This window comes from Elgaria multicarinata, chromosome 4, assembly GCF_023053635.1.
Source record: "Elgaria multicarinata webbii isolate HBS135686 ecotype San Diego chromosome 4, rElgMul1.1.pri, whole genome shotgun sequence".
NCBI lineage: Eukaryota > Metazoa > Chordata > Lepidosauria > Squamata > Anguidae > Elgaria > Elgaria multicarinata.
This window is the reverse complement of record NC_086174.1, coordinates 68253353-68264414: the sequence shown is the minus strand read 5'-3', so window position 1 is coordinate 68264414 and position 11062 is coordinate 68253353. Positions and strand designations below refer to the sequence as shown.

Here is an 11062-nt window from a genome sequence, read left to right as displayed (position 1 = left end):
CTCGGGGAGGCCTAGTTTTTCGGGCCGGAGGACAGTACCATAAATTGAATAAGAGACTGGAACAAGTGTCATCAACTCGGCCTCCCAATCCCTCCCCACAATATTCTTAGACTAAAAACAAAAGTTCCTGTTTTCTGAACCTCGTCCACAACTTGTCACTGTTGAAGGAGGGTCGTGATGTTTGACCGAACGAGAAGGTTGTGTCCGCCTCAACACCCTCACCAATCCTTTAGGTTGAAATGTCAGCACTAATGGGAGGCGGTTGAAGTGAGGTACTCCCCTCACAAGCGACCCCCATCCCAAAAGTGCATAATCGCATTTTGGTTGTCCCAAAATCGCCCAGCGGAAGGTAAGACGTGCGAAAGGGCTACGCCGGATATGAATCAACATTTTTGTGCTTCTCTTGGTCTCAGTCAAATCCACAGAGATAAGAAAAATTGAGAGCGGCAACCCATTTTCTGTATAAGCGATTTCCAGGTTCAGGGAAGCCTTTGAACTGCAGAGGAGAAGCGTTAGCTGTCCTAAAAATCCAAACATTTTACTGTAACTGTGATTCGGTACTCTTTCAAAATGAAGGGTTTTTTTGTTCCGGTTTTTTTATTTCAGACTTTATTTCGTATGAAAAAATCACATTTGGAGAGAGTTTCTAGGATTTTGCGTATTTTTAAAGAAAACTGCCTTGGATCTTTAAGAGAGAGGTGACTTCGGACGCAATGAACAGAATGAATAGGCAATAATCACATCTTTACTGCAATTTCCATCGATTTACAAAGACAGATCTTATTTCCTTCCGGGGGAGCGGAGAAAATGAAAGTTCTATTAAAAACAGGAAGTGGGTCTGATATTTACCGAAAGTTTCAAGTCTATAGTCACATCCATTCGTCTCGAAATCCTATTGACCTATAGGAACTTTCTAGAGGAAAGGCGGGATTAGTTGAGGTGACCAATCAAGAACAGGTTTATAAACTTTCAGGCCGTCATTGATGGTGCCATTTTCTTCCAGGGCGGAATTACATTCGGTTCCTTCTGTGACTTGTATCTGCATAGGAAATAGTGGCAAATTCTGTAGGCGGGTGGAATGAAGCACTCTGATTCCCTTAGAGAAGATGGCGCCACCCACTTCCTTGTAGATATGGTGCGGTCCCTCGCTGAGTTTCTGCAGGCATGATGGCTTTGAGGAGATCGGTTTTGCAGCTGGGGATCGCGGCCAGGGGATTCCGGGAACCCGGTCAAGGTGCAGAGCCCTTGGGTTTGGGGTCTGGGCGGAAAGACGCGGGAAACGAATATGAGAGAGAGAAGCCCTCTCCTTTTAAGTGAGCGGGGGGCTGTATTTTTTTCATAGCGCAGAATATATTTACTTACGTTAAACTTACTTTCCCATACATTGTCTTACTAGGGTTACATCCGAGCAGACTGGTCTTAAACATGCTGTCTCGGAAACAAATCCCATTATGAGTCTGTTTAGGAATAAAGACTCGGCCACTGGCCTTTTCAAGATTTGGGGAAGAAAGAGCATAGAGACCACTTAAATATGATTGCCTGTTACGAATGCAATCCTATGCACATTTGGTTGTGCAGCATGCATGTTCACCAGGAAGTCGCGTATCCTTCAATATTTCTTGATGAACAAAGGGGCGCTGTGTTTGTACTTGTAGCATTCCTGATTTTGCAAATCCCCTTGAGGGCCTCCCTGAGCCTCCCACTATTACACGGTACTTTAGGCTATGGCCTTTTTTTTTTTTTTGGTTAAAAAGTTAGTTTCAAGGAGCCATCAAGCACGTTTCTTTTTCCATATTAATTTAGTTTGCAGTAGGCTATGCTGTGCTGGGTTCTAGGACGGTGCATAAGTAAACTGCCCATGAGAGTTCCTTCCTTTATTTCTTTTGCAATTTACAGTTATTAACTAGAACCCCCATTATGATTGTTCTTGTGATACTTACAGAATAACATTTATAATTCATATAGGTGGCTATGGGGTGATAGAAAGAAGCAATGCATTGGTATTATGTGTCCATGTGTACATTTAAATGCACGTGATATGCATTTGAGTACAGATGCATCTCCTATTCACACATCAACTTGATGCAATCCTATACTTTACTCTGAAGTAAGTCCCACTGTGTTCAGTGGGGCTTACTCCATAGTTATGTATGTTTTAGATTTCAGCTTAGCTGTGTTTTAACTTCTAGACACCCAATGGGATGAAATGAAATCTGAAGAATAGCAACTCTTAGGCTGCAATCTTATACTCACTTACCTTGGAGTAAGTACCATTGAAACTAATGGGACATATTTCTGAGAAGACATGAATACAATGGTGCTATAAGTACCAAATATAGTCCATGGTGAATAGGGACACTTGGAGTGTATTAAGTAAACTCCAGTGAATTCAGTAGGAATAACACGTTAGGATCATATTGTAAGTATGACAATATTAAGGGTGCAGCCTAACTATTGCACCTTTGCAATAGGTGCCCCAGAATTTGGAGGCTTCTGATCCAGAGCAGGGCAGGAGGAGCAGGGCAGGTGATCTTTGTCTCCCTGAACTCCCACATTACATTTTTTGCTAGATGGGCTTTTTGCCTGACTAGTGATGGAACTTTGCACGTCGAGGTAAGGAGGCTGGACTCTCTGGTCTCCTCCCCATGCACTGAAATGCCCCATTTCCCCCTCTTTAAGGTTGCTTTTCAGTTCTTTCCGCTGCGAAGAGGCAAGAGAGGAGAGTGGATCTCCAATTCCCGTTTCTGAATTCAGAGCACTGTCTCTAACCTCAGAGGGGGGGAATCTCCAATTTCCTATGGCCCCCTCAGACAGGGTGTAGGGGCCATAGGATTGCTCCCTAATTTTAAACATTTATTTAGACATGTCCCACTTATTCCAATGGAACATACTCCTTATTCTAAGATGCATCTTGACTGGTAGGGTGCCTTTGGAAAACTATGACAACCGTCCCTCACCACTACTTAAATTTTAATTTGTGCGTACAAGTAAATGTCTGGAAAATCTGTCTCCACAGTGCAAGCTACTCAAAGCAATGGGAAACTGTCCTAAGTTTTATATTGAAAATCCGTCTAAGCACTGGGTTGTTCTCAATATATCTTTAATATACATTTCAGTTTTTCTTTATTCCGCTGTAGTGATTAGATTTAGTTCTAGTGTTCCGAGTTCCATACCTTCTGTTGAGGATGAAGTGGATACAGCAGAAAATGAGATTGTTGCCCCTGACTTCACTAACCGGAATCCACGCAACTTGGAACTGTTGGCTGTAGCAAGGAAGGAACGAGGCTGGGAAACCTCATGGCCAACACGAGAGTATTGGCATAGGTAAAAAATAGTAGAGCTCTGTGAAAATCTGGAAAGCATCTGCTTTTTTCAGTAAAGAAGCAATCTCTTCTTGTTCAAAACTGACTTGTTTTCTGATGAGGTTCTTCTAATCTGCAAAGGTCTACCTGTTTTCAGGCTTGTATTTGATGGTGATAACCTTATTCTACTTTGCAGCTCTTTATATTGCCTGTAAATCTGTAAATCCACAGTGGCTCTTTTTTGCTTTTGCTTTCACATCAGATTTCTAGTCCTTATATTTAAGGTTCTTCTCTGTAGGCTCTTTCCTGATCATTTTGCACTATTTATTTATTTATTTATTACATTTCTATACCGCCCAATAGGCGTAGCTCTCTGGGCGGTTCACAAAAATTAAAAACATTCAAAGTATAAAACAACAGTATAAAACCATAATATAAAATACAATATAAAAGCTCAACCAGATAAAAACAGCAGCAATGCAAAATTACAAATTTAAAACACCAAGTTAAAATTTATTTATAGACTGTTAAAATGCTGGAAGAATAAAAAGGTCTTCACCTGGTGTCTAAAAGCATATAACGTAGGTGCCAAGCGAACCTCCTTAGGGAGTTCATTCCACAGCTGGGGTGCCACAGCAGAGAAGGCCCTCCTCCTGGTAGCCACCTGCCTCACTTCCTTTGGCAGGCAAACTCATCCTCTGTTTCTGCCTGTTGCCTACAATCCTGACACCTTGTGCCGGAATAGCAGGATGCAGAGCAGGCTCCCATAAGAAGCCAATGTAGCCTCCCAGGTTCTCTTCCACCAGGTGTCTGTGCACTCTGTGTGTTGTGCCAAAAGTGCTATATCTTGACAGGCCCATACAACTCATTGGAAATCCTCTTATGGCTTTCTGCACCTCTTATGGCCCAATGTTATTTAAGCCACAGTAGTGAGAAGTAGAGGGCCCTCTAGTTGATAGGCCTGCCAAGATGCAGCGCACACAGCAAGACAGTGTACAGGTGCCCAGGTGGGGGAAGGAAGGCTATGTTGGCTTCTTATGAGAAGCAACATCTCCTCCTCTGCTGCTGTAAGATTGCAGTTTGTCTTCTTTGTACACTTCCTCTTCTGAGCCTTCTGCCAAGATGATCCCTGTACTACATCTGTTGTAGGGCCAAATGACCCCTCACCCATACCTCCGTGGGCCGGATGACATCAGGCAGTCCAGCAACGTTGAGGTGCTGTCTGAAGCCATTGAGGCTGCTTCACCACAGCATCCTCCCCAACGGAGGACGGCACAGGTCCTTGATTGGGGCAGCTTTGCTGTGCCACACCCTCCCACTGGAAAGGATTCATGGTGGGTAAAGCACTTAGCGCACTGTTCCTCCTCCCAGTTGAGAAGGAGAGTGGTGCACTAAATAAGCAGAATCCCTGCTATCTACAATCAGTGATTCCCCTCCCCAAGCCCCCAGTTGCCTTCAAGAGGGCAGGGCTACAGGATGAAGGGGGCCACAGAGGCAGCCAAAGCCTCCGTGGACTGAAGGTTCTCTAACCCTGACTTGGAATATCTTTTCTTAGCAAGCCACTTTTTCTCCTGCCACTCTGTTCCCACAACTGTTGTACTTAGGACATAGTCCTATGGCATCCCTGTCCAATGCTTGTAAGCCTCTGAACTCCTATGACTATCCAGTGCAGAGTCGGAGAAATGGTGGAGGCAGTTGCTGCCTCAGCCGCTCCTCCCACTCTGCATTTTAGCTAGACGGTCTTTATCACCCGTCTAGCTGAGGCGTGGCAAACATGGAGGAAGGAGGCTGGAGAGGCCTGGGGATGCAGTGTAACCTGGCTTTCCCTGCCCTCTCCTCTCCTTGCCCCTTTGTGACCTCTGAGAGGCAGCCAACATGGTTCTTTCCATGCCAGCTGTGAGGGGGAGGGGAGCATGGATTTGCAGACTTGAGGCTGGGGTGGTGTCTCCAACCTCAGATCCAGGAATCCAGAATATCCTGTTGCCCCCCCAGACACTGTTGAGGCGCCAAGGGATTGCTCCCTCACACTACTTTCTGCCACCAATTCACTATTCCTTACACTTGTTTATCAAGTCAGGTGTATGTAATGCTGTCAAGTATTTTAAGGGAATAGCGTAATTGAAATTGCTACGACAGCTGTTGAGAAATTAACTCCGTTTTCTCAAAGTAATATAGGATGTCTTCCTCTAAAATGCCAAATGAAGAGCAACTGAAAATGTTCAATGCAAAATAGTTAACAATTTGAAAATGTAAAAGAGTAAAAAGTAATGGTTGTATTAAAGGAAAGATGCACAAACACAAATGCAGGTTCACAAAGAATTCTGAGTAACTTAAGAAAATGAGTTGGCAAGATGACCTGTATGGTATCCAAACAAAGAGTTTTGGATTGTAAAGCGCTATCAAGGTTAAATTTGCATTTAAAGTTTTTTGCTTATAATTTAATGAGCAAGAAATATTGTACAAAGTACATATATCAAAACATATGATATATAGATGACTAGAAGAACTTATATACATAGGTTTAATTAGCAAATTTTGAGTAAGGAATTGTTTTCTCAAAGGTATAATTAAAAATTAGCCTGAAAGGTGCATGTTTAAGCTTTTAATTTTATAGGATTTTTTTTAATTTAAGACTGTGCCCTGCTTTATGAGACAGTAGATAATATTTGCCATGACGTGATCTCTATATAGAAATTGTATAAATAGGCTCTACTTTTGGAATGAGGTAACTTCTTACCATCTTGAAAAATGATGGGGAATGTGTGGCCCTTCTGAAGTTGTTGGACTGCAACTCTCATCAGCCTTAGCCAGCATAGCCAATGGTGAGGGATGATAGGAATTGCAGTCCAATAACATATGGAAGGCCACATCTTCCCCATCCCTGATCTAGAAGCTCACCCAACCTCTGAATGTGCTTCCTATTGAAAGCTGAATAGGAAACTAGATACTCAGATGAAAGCTCTCTTTTTAGACTATTAGGTCTAGAAGTCTTTGATAACAAGTAATGTTTAGGAAATACTATTTCTTGTTAAGCTATTAAAAAGTTCACTTTTATAACAATGTTTTTTATTTTATGCAAAATGTTATATTTTGATGCTGTGCTTTATTGAGAATTTATATTTTTAATAAAAATGAAAAATGGATCCAGAGATTTTTACCCCCTTACTAGTTCTTGTCAGTATAAAACCAACGATTGACCCCACCACAAACAATTTTGGGTGTATCCTTGGTTTGAAGTGTATTAATCAGCTATAGATCGCTAACTGGCAGATAAAGGCTTTTTAAATACTGGAACTACAGATTGATAACACTCAGCAAAATCCTCAATGACATTGATGTACATGTTACTTTAAAATAACACAAGCAGAAGTAAGGTCATTGTCCCAAAGAGCTTTCTGCCAAAACCTAGACAGCGGCGTGAGGAAGATGGAAGGAAGAGCGATAAGGGATGAATGTGAGCAAACGCAGTTATACATATATAGGCTTCCAGAGGGGTAGCTGCGCTACAGGACTGGGGCTTGGATTGAATTACCATTTTGCAAACAGAAGGGCTCCTTTTTCTCACAGGAGGGATTCCAATCCACTGGGGGGCAGATTTTGCTGATTCCCCATGCAACACCTAGTGCCACCTCCCACACTGCCCCAGAGGGTTTCCAACCCTGCAGAACACATTTTCAGGGGGCGCAGGCGACTGCAAAGGGACGGGGCAATGGCCCCAACCCCCTTCCAGCAGGAGCATCCCGTGAGTGGAATTCCATTAATGGAACCTTCAGATCCAAGCCATTGTCTTTATAGGGTTGTTTTAGTTTGTGAAATTTGAGTTGAGGACTGAAACGAAAAAAGGAGAGACGCTGGTATCATGCAGGTGTTCCAGGTATAAGATTGACTACTAAAAACAGAGTTATAGGAAGACTTGTCACTGGTAATGGAAAATGTATTTTGAATTCCTGAAATAAAATCGTGGCTTGCTGTTTTTCTTGCCTTGTAATTCAGGTTGCGACTTGAGCGAACACAGCGGCACGTGAAGGCCTACGTTGAGCACCGCAACGGTCACATTGTAGTCTCTGCTTCCACCCAAGAGTGGGCCATAAAGAAGCACCTTTACAATACATCGGGTGTGACAGCATGCATGAACGTGGGGCGTGTGGTTGCGCATCGCTGTCTTGAAGCAGGGATCAACTTTGTGGACTTCAGGGCTACAATTCCGTGGGAAAAACGTGGCACTGCGGCAAGTTGATTCTTTTGGGAGGTTTTAGGCTTTGATTAATCAAGAAGTCTGGATACTGCTCATCCCATGTTTCATGCCCTGTTACAGTTCTGTCTGCAGAGTAGTTTATTTCCAGTGTGGAATTGAGCACTGCCTCTACTTTTATATGCATTAGCTGATGACATAGAGTTCCCCACAATGTTTTGTTTCACATTATGAAACAAATCTTTATAGGGATGCTAAATGTCAGCATAAGTACATGTTAAATCCAGTGATATGCAAGTGGACACCCGCTTGCTCAGCGGGAGTTTCCCTTCCTTTCTTCGCTTCTGTAGCTCCCAGACCTGCTCTGGAGTGTCCCCCAACTCTGCAGCAGACTTGGAGCATGCCTGGGGAGGCGGGAGTGGGTGGGAGGAGACTGCGGTAGGTGAGGGGAAATTCAACCCACCAGTGATGTCTGGTGGACAAATGCTTTTGGATACAATCTATGCTCTTAAAATAAAAGTGCAGCATTTTGAGAGAGGGAAAGAAGAGAAAGATCTCTCAAAGGATTGCAACAATATATGTGAAAAACTAAAGCGTTCTGTAGTTTGAAATACTAATATAAGTGCTAGGTTAAAAATTATTCCTTTATTCCTTTCTGTTTTGTTTTTTAAAAAAACAGGTCCAGAGTTTTGCAAATGCTGTGACAGAAGGTGGCGTTGTACTGGAAGAGCTACAAAGACTATATGATTAAGTTGGACATTCATGAAGATACTGAGAGATACTGTTTAAAAAGTCTGCGGTTCTGTCCTTACAGGGAAAAATACCATACTCTATTTCACAATTGTAAAACTGCTGAAGTCCATCATAATAAATAAAACCCAATAGAAAAACTGGTGTTGTTGGCTGTTCCCCCCCCCCTTTTTTTTGGGGGGGTAGTCATTTTCTAAATGTTGGACTGTACCTGGAATTTCATGGAACTAATTGAATTTCAGTACTGGCATATTCCTGTTGACTTCTTCTTCTTCTTCTTCTTCTTCTTCTTCTTCTTCTTCTTCTTCTTCTTATCCTGCCTTTTACCCAATACTGAGCCTCAAGGCGGCCTTACAAAGTTTAAAACATACATTGAACAGGAAAAAAGAAAAACACGTTTAAAATACACAACAAAATTATAAGTCAATTAACATAGATAGAGGGACAGATTATTCTCCAAAGGCCTGCTGGAACAAACAAGTTTTAGCCTGCTTCCGAAAGCCCATCAAGGAGGGAGCCAGCCTAGCTTTCCCGGGAAGAGAGTTCCAAAGCATTGGAGCAGCCACCGAGAAGGCCCTCCCCCATAGTCATGGGCACCAAGCGTGCCCATGACGATGGTGGGACTGAGAGAAGGGCTTCTCCAGAAGATCTCAAAGCATGGGCAGGCTCATAAGGGAGAATACGGTCTTTCAAATAACCTGGACCCGAGCCATATAGGGCTTTATAGGTCATAACCAGCTCTTTGAATTGTGCCTGGAAACAGGCTGGAAGCCAGTGGAGTGGAGTTGTATGCTCCCTGTAACCAGCTGACTTTGACAGCTTCTTGGTCAATGTTATTGAATGATGGAATAGAACAGAGGTGGGGAAACCTGTGGCCCTCCAGATGTTGTTGGACTCCAATATCCATCAGCCCAAACCTATATGGTCAATGGTTGGGTGATGGAATTTGTAGTCCAACAACACCTGGAGGACCCCCTCCAAAATAGAAGCTTGTCTAAGTCCATTGGTACAGTAGCTCCTAGGCATCAGCTCTTGCCACTTTTCTATCATGTCCCCTTGTATATTTAAGAAAATGGCTAATGTGCCGGTTTTCTTCACCCACCTCGCACCAATGCTGACCGACTGTGGTATTGATCACTTTTAAGAGATTGTCCTGTGACAGCAATGAAGATTACCTTTACTCTTACAAATTGTGATCCCAAACTATTCTGCAAGATCAATAGGCTCCTCTTCTTGGCCTGCCTTTGGACATAGGATGAGCCAATTCTGTCTATTGTGATGAGTTTGATACTTTGACAATAGAATCACATGAATGCAATTTACCTCAGTGATGGCCATTTAAAATATCAGGCAAAAGTTTGAGAAGTAATAGTTCAGGCATATCCTATTTCTTGATATTGGTTTCAGTTTCTCTCCACTTTTGTTCAACTCTGTGGGTGATCACTGGTGAAAACCAATTGAGAGCATTTAGGCAAAGCAACTCCCCCCCCCCACCAAAGCATATTAACATGTCTCATTCATAGAGAAACATGCCATATGCAATAGTACACCTTAATTCTGTTATCTGGGAAGAGAGATCTCAATGGCCTATTTGCTGGAGTTAAGGCCAGCAAATCAGTTAAATCAGAATGGTCCGGTTAATATCTAATCTTGTCCACTGGACTAAACCAGTTCCATAGCCAAAAATGTCTCTTAATTAAATGCTGATAAAAGAAAATTAAAAGCACCCAAGTGCATGTTTTCCCCTAGATACTGAACAACTGTGTAGATTAGCCGATATGCCATGCTAGCCCTCTAACATTACACTAATGAAGTGCAGTACTTAAATAACATGTATTTTGAGTGCTATGGTTAACAGATTTGCCATCTTATTTTTTCAAGGGGGAATGAGTTCCTATCGCATTCAGTGGGTTATGCTGTGATTATTTAACCCCCACAAGCAATCATCCAGCCACATTGCACCAGCTGACATGTCTGAACAGTCTTTAAAGGCAATCCCATGTAGAATGTGTTACAGTAGTCTAGTCTGGATGTAGCTAGTGTATGGATAATGGTGGCAATGTCCACTTTCTCCCAGGATTGGGCTGCAAGATGCTGATCCTAATCCTATTTCCATGAGGGTGCCATTTAAATAAGTAGAATTTGTTTCCAAATTATGATTAGGATACTTAAGAAACCTTATTTAAAATGTATATGCTGTCTTTCTGACCTAAAGAATTCCCAGCACAGCTCACAATCCCAAAGGCAACAAAGCCAAAAGTAGGTTCAAACAACCGGAGCATAAACCACCAGGGAGACAAACTTCAACTCAAACTTAAAAACTAGGTGAAATACATTTTGGGAGAGGGTGGGGGAAGGTTTCACAGGATCACCTAAAGCAAGGGAGGGAGACAACCCAACCTCTCCAGGAAGGGAGCTTCAGAGCCTGCATGGTACATTAGAAAAGGCCAAAACTGCCTCTGAACGTGGTAAGGAACAGAGCAGGGCTTCTGGTGTTGAATGGGGTGGACAAGCAGGACTGAGGTGAAGGCAGTGCTTCAAGTATCCTTCAGGCTTGAGGGGTTCCTGGGCAAAGTGCTCCAGGGGATTTAACAATTGCGTGACAGTCAGAAATGCAACAGGTGTAGTTTTCCTTTCCAGATGGGCGGTGCAGCTCCTATAGAACTGGAAGCGCTGCCTAGGGAAGAAAAGTGGCGGGGAATGCCCGGCAAAGGACAATGGGAGTTGAGCTGGAAAGGCGAGACGAGGCGGAGCTTACTTCTCCGTTTGGCCACTATGGAAGGCAATGGGCGTGGCCGAGCGTTTCCGCCCCTCCCTA

General features: G+C 43.1%; 1 protein-coding gene across 1 annotated transcript; it reads left to right on the top strand.

The window, feature by feature from the left end:
- Nucleotides 1-1040: 1040 nt before the first annotated feature.
- On the top strand, nt 1041-8384 carry MRPL18 (mitochondrial ribosomal protein L18). The gene is made up of 4 exons (XM_063124477.1): nt 1041-1234; nt 3138-3324; nt 7296-7530; nt 8174-8384. The coding sequence occupies exons 1-4, from the start codon at nt 1165-1167 to the stop codon at nt 8243-8245; spliced, it is 564 nt and encodes a 187-aa protein (XP_062980547.1). The 5' UTR covers nt 1041-1164; the 3' UTR covers nt 8246-8384.
- The last annotated feature ends 2678 nt before the right edge of the window (nt 8385-11062 follow it).

Bases quoted from the DNA above. Each gene is read 5' to 3' on its own strand.
- MRPL18 (XM_063124477.1), top strand. From the start codon at position 1,165: ATGATGGCTTTGAGGAGATCGGTTTTGCAGCTGGGGATCGCGGCCAGG. The intron at 3,325-7,295 runs GTAAAAAATAGT...CTTGTAATTCAG, and splicing joins ACACGAGAGTATTGGCATAG to GTTGCGACTTGAGCGAACAC. The intron at 7,531-8,173 runs GCAAGTTGATTC...TTAAAAAAACAG, and splicing joins GGGAAAAACGTGGCACTGCG to GTCCAGAGTTTTGCAAATGC.